This window comes from Cheilinus undulatus, linkage group 13, assembly GCF_018320785.1.
Source record: "Cheilinus undulatus linkage group 13, ASM1832078v1, whole genome shotgun sequence".
NCBI lineage: Eukaryota > Metazoa > Chordata > Actinopteri > Labriformes > Labridae > Cheilinus > Cheilinus undulatus.
Genome location: NC_054877.1, coordinates 47,110,514 through 47,127,595, shown reverse-complemented (window position 1 = coordinate 47,127,595; position 17,082 = coordinate 47,110,514). Strand labels below are relative to the sequence as shown.

Sequence of the window (17,082 nt, the reverse complement as noted above, 5' to 3'; positions counted from 1 at the left end):
CTCCCTAAAAAGGCCCGTCCCACTACAGTGACAAAAATTTTTAAAAAATAATTCAAATAAGGTGTACTGATTCAAGGAGTGGCCTTGTGAACTGGTGGCTTTCAGCCCAGATGATGTAAAAAGTGGATTTTTAACCCTTTAATGGATTTTATAAATCAATGATGGTCAAAATAATTTGACTTTTTTGACAAAAAAATTACAAAAATCCTCTTTAATGTCAAAGTGAAAACAGATTTTGACAAAGTACTGTCAATTAAATAAAAATATGAAATGTAAAATAAGTGACTGCATAAAAATTCACCCCCTTTAAAGTGACTGATTTTATTCAACTGAGGTCCAGGCAATCGGGACTAGTAGTCTCACAGTTAGTGAAATGAGGATCACCTGAGAGCAGAGAATGTGTCTCAGTGATTGTAGAATAAAGACTCATGTGTCTGGGAGGTCCAGTCACAGGTTCATCAGTATTCATGGCCGCCATTACACCATGAAGACAAAAGAACACTCCAGAGAAAAGGTAATTGAAAAACAAAAGTCAGGGGAGTCATGAAGAAATAAAGGAATATGTCACATGTGTAAATCTGCCTAGATCAGACCGTCCTCACAAACTGAGTGGGCGTGCAAGAAGGAGACTAGTGAGAGAGGACCCCAAGACACCTATGACTACTCTGAAGGAGCTCCAAGCTTCAGCAGCTGAGAGGGAGAGACTTTATGGGAGAGTGGCAAAGAGAAAGACACTGTTGAAGAAAACTCAGATTCAATCTGGACTAGAGTTCACCAGAAGGACTGTGGGAGACTCCATGGGCAAGAGGAAGAAAGTTCTTTGGTCTGAAGAGACCAAAAAGGAGCTTTTGGGCCATCAGTTTTTCTCTTAACGTGGTTCTGATGAGTTTCAAACATTTTAGCGTAAGAGAAAATACTTTATAAATTCCCAGATTTAAGAAGTGGATCACCAACTGAATGTTAACTATGGACGAACTGTCCTGTATGTTATAAAATGCCCATTACAGCTCCACTCTTAGAACAGAGTCTGCTCCTCATGTTAGCAACAACCCTGATGACACATTATGCCGTTACAGGACACTCAGTCCCAGTTCTGATTCCTTACGTTTTTCAGTTTTGCAGGAAAGGAAACCAAACCGCATGTGCAACCAGGGGCGTAGCTAGGGATTTAGGGCCCCTAGAAAAAATATTACACAGGCCCCTTTAACCAACTAGCATAGAAACTGCATTTTAATGTATTTTTGAACCATAATTTCCCCATTTATGAGCAATATTTTTACTTTACTTTATAATTTACTCTCATTATTTTGCAGTGCTGGACTATACCATTTGGACATTTTTAAAGGAGGAAGGGGCCCCCAGTATTGTATTTTACTCTGTTTGATACAAATTTCAGTCTGTTGACCGATTCATTTAGTCACTTTTGATTCAATAATGACACTAAACCAGTGATACTCAATGTGTGGCTCTTTTGTGATCATTTGTGTCTTTTTTGTGTCTTAATTTGAAACATTATTCCTGTTTTTGCCACGTCTTTTTGACTCTGTCATCCTGCTTTTTGCAATTTTTTGCCCCTTTTTTGCCTTTTTTCCCACTTTTCACCCATTTAAGCTGCCATTTTGCAATTAAATGCCACCGATTTCCCATTTTGCCACTCCCTGATGTGTTTTTTCCATTTTCCTACCTTTTTTCAGATTTTTGCCCATTTTAGTCACTTTTCACAAATTTTTTTGCCACTTTTGGACCTTTTTTGCCACCTGTAACTAATTTTTTTAACCACTGCTCACCCATTTTAACACTTTCTGCCCTTTTTTGCCACTTTTCTCTCAGTGTTTGCCGCTTTTAGTCCATTTTAGCCGCTTCTTTTTGTCACTTTTTACCCATTTTTGACACTTTTATCCTGCTTTGGCAATTTTTTGCCCCTTTTTGCCTATTTTTTTCCATTTAAGCTGCCTTTTGCAGTTAAATTCCCACTTAGTTTCCATTTTTCCATTTTTTTCTGATTTTTGCCCATTTTTGCCACTTTCACACTTTTTTTTTGCCACTTTTGGACCATTTTTGCCACTTTCACACTTTTTTTTGCCACTTTTGGACCATTTCTGCCACCTGTAACTCATTTTTTTCCCACTTTTCTACAATTTTTGCCACTTTCTGCCCTTAATTGCCACTTTTTCTCCCCATTCTTGCCACTTTTCCCTCAGTGTTTGCCCCTATTTGCCCCTTTTTTCCCACTTTTTGCCTATTAAAGTTGCCTTTTGGAATTAAATGTCATTTTTCCCCCCACTTTCCCACAGTTTTTCTGATTTTTGGCAATTTTTCTGAACTTTTTTCAGATTTTTTCTAATTTTTGACAATTTTTTGCCACCTTTAAATTATTTTTCACCACTTTTCTCCCAGTGTTTGCAGCTTTTGTCACCTTTAGCTTATTTTGATTGCCACTTTTCATCACTTAGATTGTGGCTCTTGCAAAGGTATTTTTCAAAAACTTGCCTCTTTGGTTGAGCAGGGTTGAGTAACGCTGCACTTAACGCTAAGAAAAGTAAATACAAACACACTTTTCACTGTGGGTTTCTCACGGGCCCCTTCCTACTGTGGCCCGGGTAATCAGCCCCCCCCCCGTGCTACACCCCTGTGTGCAACGTTTGAAATGCAGAGCGTGCCGTCTTTATCGGGAGCAGAATCAGCGCCTCATATTTGCTTGTTTCGTTATCTAACACTGAATCCAAAGATAACCTCCTGTTGGTTCTATTATGAAACATTTGGAGGTTAGGAGAGATACATTTAGATGCTAACGTCGTTTTCATTAAAACCATGGCGGCCATTTTTCAAGATAACAAACCCCTCAAAAGCAGTGATCTTTTTTGAAACAGTACCTTAGTTGTGGTCAGAACCAGCTTGATAAATGGCTCACTTGCTCTTCAATAGAATTATTGTAATTTTTCCACTTTTTTGTAAACAGTTTCCTTTCATAACACCAAATCTTACAGCCTGAACACTTCACCATATCAAAGTCTCTCAGATACTTCTTTCTCCTTCAGGCTGACAGAATCAAACCAGTGAAAAGAGACGGAGATAAGACAACACACACACCAGCGGTGATTTGTCACTTACATGCCACCACAGCAGTGGAGCGGTTCTTCTTGGCGTTGCCGTCCTTCAGGCCGATGGTGGAGGCGTTGGGTTCTGCCTGATAGGCACACAGGGCCTCCCACTCCTTCTCCAGGCGGTCCTTGTTCTTTAAGTGATCCTCCATGTAGGACTGAAAGAGAAAAACACGGCAGAGGAACTGAGAAGAGCTGGAGATACATTCGTTCTTGTTGGCAGCGGATCTCGAACGTTTTCTCTGCCAATATCCATGAGTCCATGTTCAAGAAGACAGTTTATCTTTTATGTCAAAATCCAGTGTAAAAGAATCAGATAGAAATGATTTAGTCTCTGTGGAAATATGAAAATGTTTTAGTAAAACTTCAGAGAGGCTGAAGATGGACGACATCTATTCATCAGTCGACAAACATTCAGAATCACTTCCATTTGGTTCAGCAGTGACGTCAGAACAGAAAACAAAGAAACGTGGCTTTGACAGTTTTCAGCATCTTCAGGTTCTGGTGTGTGCAGTCAAGGTTGTCCATGGGGGGGGGGGGGGGGGGGGGTTTCTGGGGCCCAGCCATATTAGGGGTCCAGCAAAATCATGCTCCATTGATAGCAATTTAAAAGAACAGCTTTAATAATCACCACTCTTATCAAAGCAACTAATATCTTTCCTATTTATTTATGCCAAAGTATAAAGTCTTCTTAAAAATGTAAAAACAGAATAAAAGTGGGTTTAAAATGGCAAAAATGGCTAAAAAAGGTGGTGAAATGGTCCTTTAAAAGTGGCAGAAATGGATAAGAAGAGGCAAAAACCAGCAGAGAATATGTTGAAAAGGGGTTTACAGGAGAGATGGGAGAAAAAAAACGGTTCTGAGATACATCGTGATGTGGAGGTGAAATATTCTGAATCGATTTATAAATGTCCAATAATCGATCATCAATCAATTGGTTATTTGAATATTAATACTGTGGAATAGCAGGAACAAAAAGGTGGAACTCTGACACACAGCGTGTAACATTTTAAATAAAGAAAACGGGTTTAAGAGGCAAAAAGGGGGGAAATGCCAAAAACCAGCAGGAAAAACTGTTGAAAAGGAGTTAGAACAGGAACAAATGGGTGTAAATACTGAGATTTTAAATATAGAAAAAATGGGATTAAGAGGCAAAAGGAGAAAAGCTGTTAAAAGTTGCACTGTGAGACTCTTGCAGCAGTAATCAGGAAGGTCCTTCTTTCACACTGTATTTTTTTCAGCATTTTTCTCTTGTCTTGTTTCTATCACAGATGGTTTGGAGCCACAGAGAGTCAGGACGGTGCAGGCAGTCCTGGAGCATGTGGACAGTTGTGTGGAGAATAAGCATCCTCTCGTCACCTCTCTGTCCTCAGCACAGAGAAGGATATTTTAATTAGAGACAGCCCTGACCAATCTGCTTGTTGTCCTCATTTATCTGCACCAAAGCTGTCTTAATCACTGCAGGTACGAGTTTAATCTACTCTTGGACTTTCTTAACGACAGCCACTTCCATCCTGACCGTTACCTGAGATATTAAAATGTTAATCAAGGAAGATAATTTGACTTTGATGAAGCGTTGGTAGAAGATGTTGGCAGATGAAACCACGGCGCTGACTCGGTGTTGTTGGGTTGGTTTTAATCTGAAGGTGGACGCTTTAACGCTGTTTTCCTCGAAGTTTCAGGACCAGCGGCCCGAGCACACAAAATATGGATGGTACAATCGTTTGTAATGGATGAGGGAAGCAAATGAGCTCCTTAAATGGCTCCAGCAATGATTTATGGTGGCAGTTACAAATGGGGCTGATCTTAATCAGAATTAGCTCCCAAAAAAGGCCTAATGGCTTTCTGCTAAAATGAGAGGAGTTTGTTAAAAATGGAAGGAGGAGCAGCGGCACGTCCGGAAGATAATGAAGGAGTCGATTTTAAACACCATCAACATGAAGTCACTGAGTATTTAATTATTTAAATATTGTTTGTCACACAGCGCTAATTGTTTGCCCTCGTTTCCTTCAGTGTTTCACGGATGCATCAACGACAGTTCTGACCTCTTTGAAGGTCTGAACATAAACTAGTTAAAAAAAATTAAATCACGATTAAAACACATGTACAAATTTGCTCCCTTGTCATCACCCAAACCTCAGTCCTGCCAACTCCTCCACCCTGGTGGTGGTATCACCTCCTTAACCTGCTGAATTCATCCCTACTGTCTTCTTACAGTTTTTCTCACTCGCTTTGGTACATTTTCCCGAATCATCCTCGACATTTGCAAAACAGGAAGTGCATTTCTCAAAACAGTTCGTACAAATAGCAAAACACCATGCATTACCTGCAAAAGCCAGTCTCCTGCTCAAAATCCTTAGTCCATCTCTCAAAAGTAAATATCTGTGTCAATGAACGTGTCAGTGCCATCAGAATGACCAGTCCCTGTGTCACTGTGTACGGATAAGACAGATTACTCAGTCATGTAGTCAGTATAGCAGTGTACTCTGGAGGATGTTCTGATGTAAACTACGGATAAAGTTTTGATGACAGTTATTGTAAATTGTAATTTACACCCTAGTGTATGTGGGAGATTGATTTCAAGAGACTGGACAAGATTCACATTTACGCTTTTACTGTTTGTACTGTGATTTGTTGACAGACCATGTCATTGCGATACAGAAAGGAAAAGACAGCCCTGCACAGCACAAAGAAAAAAACAAACAAACAAAAGTAGTAATGTGAACATACGACAGTCTCCTTAGGGAAAACTGTGCATGCAGTGCTGTAGGAGTTACAGCGCAGTCTTCCTACACTTCCTGGCGTTCCTCTCTGTTGGGCCACAAATTCTCATCCACATCACAACGAACATCTTCTCTTGTGATGTAGCGTGGAAAGAATCTTTTAGAGCACTGATCATCAACTGGCGGCCCGGGGGCCATATCAGGCCCCCCAAAGCTTCCTGTCCGGTCCCCGAAAGATCATTAAATTTAGAAAAGGAGGAAAAGAAGATGTTGTTGCTTCAAATGTTTGCAGTCCATCCCACGAATAATTTATATTGAAATAGTTTGAGAATGACTTCACATTTGACCTGTTTTTAAGGAAATGTACTTTTCAGTCATACTTAATAGAAAAAGGGGTAAGGTTGGTAAAAGTGTTACAAAAATAATAGGTGATAAATGCTGAAATGGGTTGTGGAGTGGCACAAAGGGACTAAAATTGGTGAAAAAGTGGTGAAACAGGAAAAAAGTGTTAAAAGTATGAAAAATGGGTTTAAAAGTGTCAAAAAATAGTGCAAAAATAATGAAAAGGGGTCAAAAATGGTCAAAAATAGAAGAAAAGTGGAACCAAGAGGATAAAACATGCTGGTAAAGTGGTTTAAAAGGGGTTAAGAATGGAAAAAATGGGTTAAAGAGGCAAAAAGTATCAAAAATGAGTTAAAAGTAGCAAAAAACAGTGTAAAAAATGAATGACAAGGGGTGAGAAAGTGGAAAATAGAAGAAAAGTGGCAAAAATGGATAAAAGAGTGGCCTAAAGAGGATAAAACATGATGAAAAAAGTGGTTTAAAATGGGCTAAAGAATTGAAAAAATGAGTTAGAGAGGCAGAAAGTATCAAAAATTGGTTAAGAGGCAACAACAGTAGTAATAGCCTGGCAAAGTTTCAAAAAGGGGTTAAAGAGTGGCAAAATGGGTGAAAAGTGACAAACGGTTTAAAAGTTGCAACAATTATTGAAAAAAAAATGTAATGAAAAGGGGTTAAACAGCAAAAAGATACACCCCCTCTGATGCCCAAATAAGGGCAGTGTGCAGTGTGCTCTATATAAATGAATATATATATATATATATATATATATATATATATATAATAGGATGCATTCAGAGGATTCTAATGCTACAAATCAGTTGGAACTGATTGAAATTGGCTGAGATTTGAAAAACATCCAGATTGAAGCAAACCTTACAGGCATGGTATGATCAGAGGACTGGGTTTGTACTATGTCATTGCTTTTCATTAACCGTTTACAGCTGATCAGGTTTTATTTTGAGGTATCAATGAGCAACAGGATCACTGTCAAATAACAGGTTTTATCCTTCAAAGCTGCAAAAACATATGCATGCACACAAAGCCACTTTTCCCCCCCCGTTCTAGAATCGCCTCTCTCTTATATTCCCTCCTGAGCCGGTAAAAGCAGCGGTGATATAACAGGAAGCTGCGACCCTCCACCTGCACACAGACGCTTATCAACAGCAGGAGGTCCAAAATCCATCAAAAGATTCGCACAAATACACACCGAGAGAAGGCAAACATAAGGAAAATACACACATATACGGCACAATCCATAAATAAAGGTCACAAACACAGAAACAGTCCACCCACACAGCTCCGGCTCTACTGTATAAACACAGGAATACAGCTGCTGCAGCATCTACAGAGCTACATACAGAGAGCACAGACATATATGATCCAAAGCACACCATCATACATGACCTGCACTCATTCATACCCCCCCCAAACCCCCCACTAATGCCAGAGTAATAGGGTTTTGTGGCTGTGTAAAGGGATTACTGCAATCCAATCAGGAGGTGCTGAGATCACCATGTGTCGTCCAAACACTGAATAATCCCCTTACTGCGGGGGGCTTACAGCTGCCAAAGGTGCTGACCCGGCTGGAGCCGCCATTGTAGCTCTGACGCCACACCTGAGCACCTGTAAAAAAACGGCGGCTTGAAGGCTGATGGCCACATGGGAGGTGAAGTGATGGAGAGGCCATTTTGGATTGGAAGTGGATGGGGGGGGGGGGGTTGCTCTGGGATGTAGTTACTTAGAAGAGAATGGAGTCCAGAGGGAAAGCAACCAAGAATATTACTCTTTAAAGGTGGAGAGCTGTTATTTTACCTGACTCCTACCCTGTTTTACATTATTTTGGGGATGTTCATGACCAATGATATTTTGAAAAGCTTCGACTAACAAAGGCTTTAATGGATGTAAGGTAATCCATGTGGGCAAACCAGCCCCGTTAAAGACTGTCCACTAAAAGTCTTTGTGGAGCTGGCAGACGATTGTTATTGCCTTCAAACATTAAAGAAAGAATACTACAGAGACATTCCTTTGGTTGAAGTCTATCCAGCTGCTGGAGTTTTGGGACAGGAATGTTGTCCCATTCTTGTCTGATGCAGGATTCTAGCTGGGTTTTACTTTTCTGATGCTTCAAATTTTTCTATTGGGGAAAAGTCTGGACTGCAGGCAGACCAGTTCAGGACCTGGACTCTTCTCCTGTGAAGCCATGCTGTTGTGATGGAAGTGGTATATGGTTTAGCATTATAGCATTTAGCATTAGCATATGTTGCTCTAAACCAGTGATACTCAACTTTTTTTTTCAATTTTTGCCACTTTCATCCAAATTTTCTCATTTTTTGCCACTTTTCAACCATTTAAGCTACCTTTTAGCAATAAATACCACTTTTTCAAAATTTTTGCCCATTTTTGCCACTTGTATCCCATTTTGCCCTTTTCACATTTTTTGCCCATTAAAGGTACCTTTTGTCATTAAATATAATGGGTTAAATTTGGCAAAAAGGTGGCAAAAATGGGTTAAATGTGGTAAGAAACGGGCATAAATGGGTTAAAATTGGCAAAAAGGGGCATAAATGGGTTAGAAGTGGCAAAAACTTGGCAGAAATAGGTTTAAAGTGTCAAAAAGGTTGGGAAAATATGTTAAAAGTGGCAAAAAGGGGGCATAAATGGGTTAAAAGTGACAACACGGTGGCAAAAATGGGCGGCTGGTACAGATCAAAAGCAGTACTAACTGACTGCCGTCTTGTTTTTGCTAACATTAGTGTGTTTGCTTCAGATTTGGAGCTTTTACTTTGAAAGCTTCGAGTCATAGTAGGGCACACCATGCCCATTTACTTTTACAGTTAAGTAAACAAAAGACAGATAAGCAATCAAGTATTTTTTTAAATGCCATTTTTTAATTTGGGCTTCTAGACGAAAGAAAGAGGGGGTGAAGGAAATTCATGCTGAGCAAAAAATGCATTAAGTAGGAAAAAGCCAGGGCAGTGTTTGTTGGAACTTTTAGAAAATTCATTCAAGTAAACCCAAAAAGTCCCCAAAAGTCTTCGAGTCCAAGTGTTTTCTGCAGAATTTGATTGAAATATTAGTTGCCACAGAAGTGAAATGATGCCGGGTCAAGATCTTCCCATTTATGAATTCTACAACAAACATGCCATAAATCCTCATCAGTGGCTCCGCACCCATCCGTCATCCGCAGGCAGCTGTCTTATTTTTAGTTAATCGCTGACATCATCCTGATACATGAGTCCAACTTCTCTGCAGCTCCGTGCTTCCTCCTCCTCATCCGAGCACATTAGAGTGATTTAACATCCATTTCCTGCCGCCCTGCTTGTCCTCCAGCCGTTGCCCTGCGACCCTCCACCTCTACAGATCACATCCCACCAGCTGGTCTGGCGGTGAGTAACAAAAACCACGAGCACAACAAATCCCCGGCACGGTTAATCTGGATGGAGGCTCCTTCTGCAGCAGAATCTATAACACTTACTGGGCCGGCAACAAAAGACAAGATAATGTGCTTTATATATAGAGTCGACTAATCCTCTTAAGACACAAGCAGAGAGGATGTAGGGGGGGCGGCGGTGATGGTGCGGGGGTGGCTCAGTCCTGGCCACATGGGACCAAGTAATACATTAACTCAGATAAGATGGTGAAAGCTGTTTCTCCTCAAATTAAAACCAGTGGGCGGATCATGACATGGAATTTGCTCTGGTGTACGAGTGGCAATTAATTTTTTGGGGAGGTGGGAGGGTTGGGTGGGCGAGGTTGGGGCCCTGCAGCTCATCAGCCGTCAGGTTATTCTTTTTTTTGACACCTGTGATTTTTATTAATCGTTCAACAGTTGCCTCGCTCGACTGTGTGGCGGGGCGCTAGATGAAATATTTGCTTTTCAGTGGCGGGGCTGCAGCGCTCGTCTCGCTTTGTGATGGATTTGGTGTCTCGCTGTGACGTCACAGTCTCCCTCGGCTCTGAGGTTCCGCTAAGCGTGTCGACTGGGTCCTGGTTTTGTCGCCGTGGAGCTCTGCTCGGTCTCCGGTAGACATCATGATGTGAATCTGAAATGAGTTCCCTGGTTAAGTGTGAATATTTTTTTGTTAAAGTGACAGCTTCAAATCTGAGAGGAGAATCAAAGCAGACCCAAATTGTCATTTTTGATTCTGGTTTTCAGTCTTGACAGGAGGGAGAACGATGGCGGAAAGGAAAAGAAAGTAAGACCCAGAGGCCCTGAAAAACACCAGAATGCCCTGTTTGCTTTACAAAGAAAAAAGGGGGCATAAAAAGGTTAAAAATGGCAAAAAGGGGGCATAGATGGGTTAAAAGTGGCAAAAAGGTGGTAAATTGGTTGAATGTGGCAAAAAGGGGGCATAAATGGGTTAAAAGTGTTAGAAGTTGGCAAAAATGGGTGGCTGGTACAGATCAAAAGCAGCATTAACTGCCTGCCATTTAGTTTTTGCTAACATTAGTGTGTTTGCTTGAGATTTGGAGCTTTTACTTTGTGTTTGAAACACACAGTCTGTGTCCACCACCAGAGGGCTCTTATTCAAAATAAAAGCAAAAAAACACTTGTAAGATTTCCTGCTACTACCCCCCCCCCCATGGAACCAGATTCCTAGAATAAAATAGTTAAGCTCATTGTTAAGATAAACGTGCGAACATGACAGGGAATAATCCTGCTCCATCACAAGTTAAACAAGAGTGAGATACAGGAACAGAACCGCAGCTTCCAGCAGCAGGTTTTCACACAACATCTGCTGTTTCACTGTCATGTCAGTCATGGTAAACAAGACACGTCCTGTAGTGTCCACAACATAAAGACTGTCACATTCTCTGGATCTGGAGATGTTTCTACACTTTGATTGGAGTCCACCTGTGGTAAATTAAATTAACTGAACATGATTAAGAAAGACGCCTGCCATAGAAGGCCTCACAGGCAAGCCATGAGGTCAAAGGGACTGCCAGCAGAGCTCAGAGACAGGATGGATGGTGGAAGAACTTCAGCATGACCAGGACTCTTCCAAGAGCTGGTCACCCAGCAAAACTTGAGGATCAGGGGAAAAGGGCCTTAGTAAGAGAGGAGACCAAGAACCTGATAGTCACTCTGGTGGCTTTCACACTAGGGTCCCGGATCTGAGTGGTTCGTTTTGGTAGTGTGAATGCAAATGAACCCGGGCCCACTTGGGGAGGTGGTCTCAGGCGCAATTCAAGTGGACTCTGGCACAGTTCGGATGAGATGTGAATGCAACCGTGCTTGGATATAGGACAGAGTAACTATCAGCTTTGTGACGTCATCTAAAAAAACTAAACTTCTTTCAACAGTGCGGCAATTTATTCACTTTTTTCCTCAGTAAAAAGCGGAAATAATAAGAATCCAGTCAATAAACGGTCTGTTGTGACTCACCTTATGGATGAACACAAGTTGGAGTCAGTGAGACGAGGTGCAAAGGCAATAACAGTCTCCTGTCACCTCAGTAACCGCTGTATCTGTGCTGCGTGAGCCCATTTAACCCTCTGAGCTGTAGTAGATGTGCAGATATGAAGAGCGAAGTTGCTGGCATCTTAAAAGTGATTTTAATCATCCATGGCTGCAGGATGGACTTTTTTTGTCAAAACAAAAGCAGTCTTAGCTCAGGTCATGACCCCAGTGGTTGCCATGGTAGCTTCTTCTTCTTTCTCCTCCTTTGCGAGGTTGTAAACCAGCTATGTGCATACCGCCACCTGCTGTTTCAGACCGAGTAGATACGCAAGTGTGCCCGGGCACGGTTCGATATTGCTAGTGTGAAAGAAAGCCGGGGGGGAACGGGGAGGGGGAGGAATCGCCCGTGGCGTGGCTCGAAACAACTGAGCCTAATGTGAAAGCGCCCTCTGACTGAGCTCCAGAGATCCTGCATGGAGATGGAACAAAGTCCCAGAAGGACAATCATCACTGCAGACCTCCACTGATCTGGGCTTATGGAAGCCCGTCCTCAGTGCAAGCTGCAAAACACACCTGAAGGACTCTCAGACTGTGAGAAACAAGATTCTCTAGTCTGTTGAAACCAAGATTTAACTGTTTGGCCTCAATTCTAAATGTTATGGAGGAAACCAGGCACTGCTCGTTACCTACCCAAAACCATTTTAATAGTGAAGCATGGTGGCAGCATCATGCTGTGGGGGTGCTTTTCAGTGAAAACCTGTTCAGCAGAACTCAGGTCCTCAGACTGGGCTGGTTCAACTCCCTACATGACAATGACCCTAAACACAAAGCCAAGCAAACACAGGAGTGGATTAGGGACGACTGTGAATGTCCTAGAGTGGCCCAGCCAGAGCCGTCTCACCGATGGTCCCCATCCAACCTGACCGAGCTTGAGAGCATTTGCAAAGTTTGTTGGGACATATTCAAAAAGACAAAGGAGTATAGGGTCGGAATACTTATGCCAATGAGATATTTTAGTTTATTATTTTTAATAAATTTGCAAAAATGTCCAAAGTTCTGTTTTCTCTTTGTCATGATGACCTCTTGTTTAAAAACTAGGTTGCACAAAGAAGAAAAATGCAGAGAAACAAGTAAAATTACAGCATAAATGTCTGAACAGTTAAAGAATGGAAGGATAAATACCAATAAAAAGAAGACATTTATGTAGAGGAGAGGCTTTAAAGAAGGAAAATAAAAGAAAACATAAAATTTGGAGGAGGATGCCGTAAAACTAATGAATGAAAGATGGAGGACTGTGGGTGCAGATCCATATAAACTTCTTTAAAGATGATTGGAGGGCAGTAAAAGACATTCAAAAGCAATTTCCCAGATTTTTACTGTTCTATAGAAACCTTAAAAGCCCAAACTTTTTACTTCTCTGTGGATGGAAAACAGCATGACCTTTAGGTGTCTGAAAGGTTTCCAAACCCAGCGGAGAAACACTTAAATTGTTTTCTGATAAAAAGCTGACATTTTGGAGACGTATGGCTTCCACCTGACAATGGCCTTATGTAACTTTAAATGTTTTCACTGTGGGAGGATGGTAGACGGCGATCTGAGCTCCAGTTTCCTCTTTACAGTATGCGTGGAGCTGTCCGTGGTGCTGAAACACTCCACAGCTCGTTGTGTGTGTTATATTTTCCCTTCCCTTGTCCTCTCCTCAGCTGTAATAACTGCTTTAAATCTGCAGGGAAAAAAGGCAGCCAAAGACTCACAGCTCCCTCCCATTAACTAACCATCTCACATTATCATTCCGTGTGATGGCGAGCATCCTGCCTACCGACAAGATGATCATTCCTTTTTATTTCCTCCGTGGAATTAAATATACCATCAACTTCACATCAGCACAGTACGCACATAATGACCCGGAGCATTTGGACATGTTTAATGACTATAAAACAGCAAAGTTGTAATTAAAAGGAGAGCACATATGCTCGGGGATGACTATTTTTGTTACCCATATATTAAATGGGGACCATGAAAATTAAACGACTCCCTCCTCTGCCTGGACTCGCTGCTGAATCATATAAAAAGCAGGGAAAGCTGTGCAACTTTATCACACTCTTCTGCAATAATAGGGACTACAAATGTCTGCAAAATTCATCAAATAACAGCAGCAGTTTAAGTAGGGCTGTCAACAAATGATTTCTAAAACCACAATTAATCTCTGCATTTGGATAGCTAGTCACAGTAAAGTAATTCTGCAACTCAAACGTGTTTATTGTCTGAAGAGGGCACTAAGTTTGGTGTGTTTTCGAGGGCACTTTAGACATGTTTATATGTTCTACAAATGGCACATTATATAGCCTTAAAACAGACTAACTAGACAGACTACTCAAGCTAAGGGGGGGATACTTAAACATGCCTTTTTGCCACCCAAGTGGGAAGTTTATCATGTTTTAACCTGCCAAGGGGGCAGTTTAGTGTCTTTTACCAACCAGAAGGGCACTTTAGCATGCATTTTGGCTCCCAAGAGGGCACTTTAGCGCACGTTTTTCAATAATTGGGCCACGGGGGGCAACCACCCCTCCTGCCCCCCCCACTGTGCACACCACTGTTTACTGATGATTTGAAGCAATTTCTGTGACAGTGTAGCGTAAAACCATGACTTAAACAGCTTCACAGTGCTTACTCCATCAAATGCACACTGTTCTGCATGAAGAAATAAGCAGGAGCGCATGTACAAAATGACTCACTGACAACTAATGATTGCAGCTAAACTCATTTCAATGCAATGCTTCTGTGCATGCATTTTTACAACAGCATAAGAATCTGGTGAGCTTCTACCTTCAATGTTTTAAGCAATGTCAGCGCATTTTGGACAGTCTCTAGAGTTTATGTCACATGACCAACCAACTTCAACATGATGCCTAAAGAAAAAGATAACTGTAAAACTTAATAAAAGGTTCACATTTATAGAGGCTATTTATTAGACAACAATTATGTTTTCTTGGTTGTTGGTTTTTGTTTTGTTGTTGTCTAAATCAGGGGTTTTCAACATTTTCAGCCCCAAAAAAAAGGTGCCAGAGACCGGGGAACCTCACTGTACCTGAAGGTGGTTGAACACAACCATGCACAATCATGAATAAAATATAATGTTTGAATGAATGTCTTCCCTAACCTCCTAGTGCAGTCGTATGGTTTCTCCTCTAGGGTCCAGACTGTAACATTTTTCACTGAATGAATTTAAGCAGTTGAAACTTTTCAGAAATGTGGGCTGGTGGTTGGTCCTGGTCTAAACCATACTCTTTGTTAAATTACTAATAAAGACCCAACATTATTCCACTGTAAACTTGGCATTCAATCCACATTTTTAGGTACACGTTCTGCTGATTTAGAAACTTCAAGATGCTCAGTTAATGTTTTCTCATTGTTGCTGCCCTCAAAAGAACAGCTCACAGCGCTTTATTTTTCCTGACGTTTCCGTCTGCTGATTCTGGACGGCAGAGCTCAAAGCTGCATGATGTGAAATTCTCTTTTCCTGCAGCATCACTTTCAAATATGCTCTAAATGGAGTAGAATATGTGATCGGTGGTTTATTTTTGTTTTAAAATGAGAATTAAATCAAAAGAAGAACAAAAAAACTCAGAAGAGAAGCAATGCTTTTTAAAAATGTGAAGCTTGGAGACGATTTAAGTGGAATTAAAGTGGAACTGAGGGAGATATTCATCTCCATCACCTACACAAAGAAGTATTAATCATCACATCTAATGCACTCAGTCTGTCTGCCTCCCTCACATCATTTACATACTGGTATCTTCATTGTAACAAACTCAGTAATCTGTGGCCCACACACTGAATGAATCCTCAACAATACATTAGCAACACTTCATTTTATCCCTCTTTTCTATCCTGTGATGCCGCCTCTGCTGAGAGGGCTTCGTCTGGTGGAGACAAAGCAAACGTACCTGAAGACCTGGCTGTCTATTTTCATGACTGTGGTGCTTCAAACACATGCATCCATCCTTCAGTGGGTGCATTTAGCCAGATTGAGTAAAACAACAGAGCGGCTCTCTGCAGCAGCACGGGGCTGCAGAGGGAGTCACTCCTTCTGAACACAACTGTGGTCCAAATCTCAGGGGTAATTAGTATCTTTGTGCCTATTGAACACATCAAAAAGCCCGCTCTGTCACATCTCGCCGGCAGCGCCGTAAAGCATGGAGAGAGTGAGAGTTGAGAAGGAGGTGGGGGGCAGGTGGGCTGCGGTTGGTAGGGCGAGGAGGAGGAGGAGGTGGAGGTGCTGAGAGTTGTGGGTGGTTGAAGCGAACGCAATGTATCGCAATTACGATGGCGCTCAAGAGAACGCGACCGAGGTTCAATAGAGATTTTCATCTGCAGGAGAGAAGAGGGTAAGAAGCCTGCTTATAGAAACTGTGGGTGTAATGAGATGTACAGAAACGGAAAAAGGAGGGAAAGATGAGAGAGAGACGAGAAGGAAAAGAGGAGAGTGAGCAGAGAGAAGAAAAGGCTATAGACAGAGAAGTAGATAAAACATGGAGGGAAAACAGCATGGTTTATATCAGAGGCTGTAAGACAGGGGGGTCAAACTCAGATTCTGGATTTAGGTCTAACCTGAGAGCCTAACAGGGTCAACATTTAACCAAAACTGTCAACCTCATCTTCACCAGTAATAAAATATGAAAAGAGACACTGATGATACATCATTTGGAAATTCAAAAAAGTCAAAATGATGAGTTCAAAGGCTCAGATCTGAGTTATAATTTCAACCTTTAAGTTCAAAAGATCAGAACACGAAAAATACTGTTTTTAAAGAGAAAATATATGAGTGGAAAGTTGAAGTCGTAAGTTTGAAAGGTCAAAATATAAGATCAAATTTGAAATCATGAGTTCAAAAGTCAAAATTAGCTTAACATTTTGAATTGTGAGTCTGCTAGGCCAAAATATAGGTTAAAAAAGCCAAAATTGGAAGTTGAAAATGTCAAAATATGAGCTAGAATTCAAAACAATAACTGAAAATATGACTTAAATTTAAAATTGGGAGTGTAAAATGTCAAAATATGATACATAAAAAATATATATGTGAAAAAACATTAAAATCATGAGTTAAAAGTCAAAATATGGCATAAAAAGTAAATTAAATTAAATTAAATTGTCAAAATATGAGGAGGAAACATTAAAATCATGAGTTTAAAAGTCAAAATGTGGGATTAGAAAGCCAAAATTAGGAGTTGAAAAAGTCAAAATATGAGCTAGAATTCAAAATGATGACTGAAAAGTTAAGAATATGACTTAAATTTAAAATTGGGAGTTTAAAAGGTGAAAAATATTATATAAAAAGTAAAAATGATTCATTCAAAATGTCAAAATATGAGAAAAAAGTAATGAGTTTTAAAGTTAAAATATGGGATTAGAAGCCAAAGTAGGGAGTTGAAAATGTCAAATATGACTTGAAATTTAAAACTGTGAATCTAAAAGATAAAAATGTGACATATAAAGTCCAAATTATCAGTTGAAA

General features: G+C 40.7%; 1 protein-coding gene across 1 annotated transcript in view; it reads right to left on the bottom strand.

Annotated features, from left to right (window-relative positions):
* LOC121519630 (receptor-type tyrosine-protein phosphatase N2-like) overlaps positions 1–17,082 on the bottom strand; it is a 361,356-nt gene that overhangs the window by 69,790 nt on the left and 274,484 nt on the right. Inside the window, exon 15 of the mRNA XM_041802418.1 lies at positions 3,112–3,259. Coding sequence (XP_041658352.1) covers positions 3,112–3,259 — 148 coding nt within the window. The remainder of the gene's footprint in view (positions 1–3,111; positions 3,260–17,082) is intronic.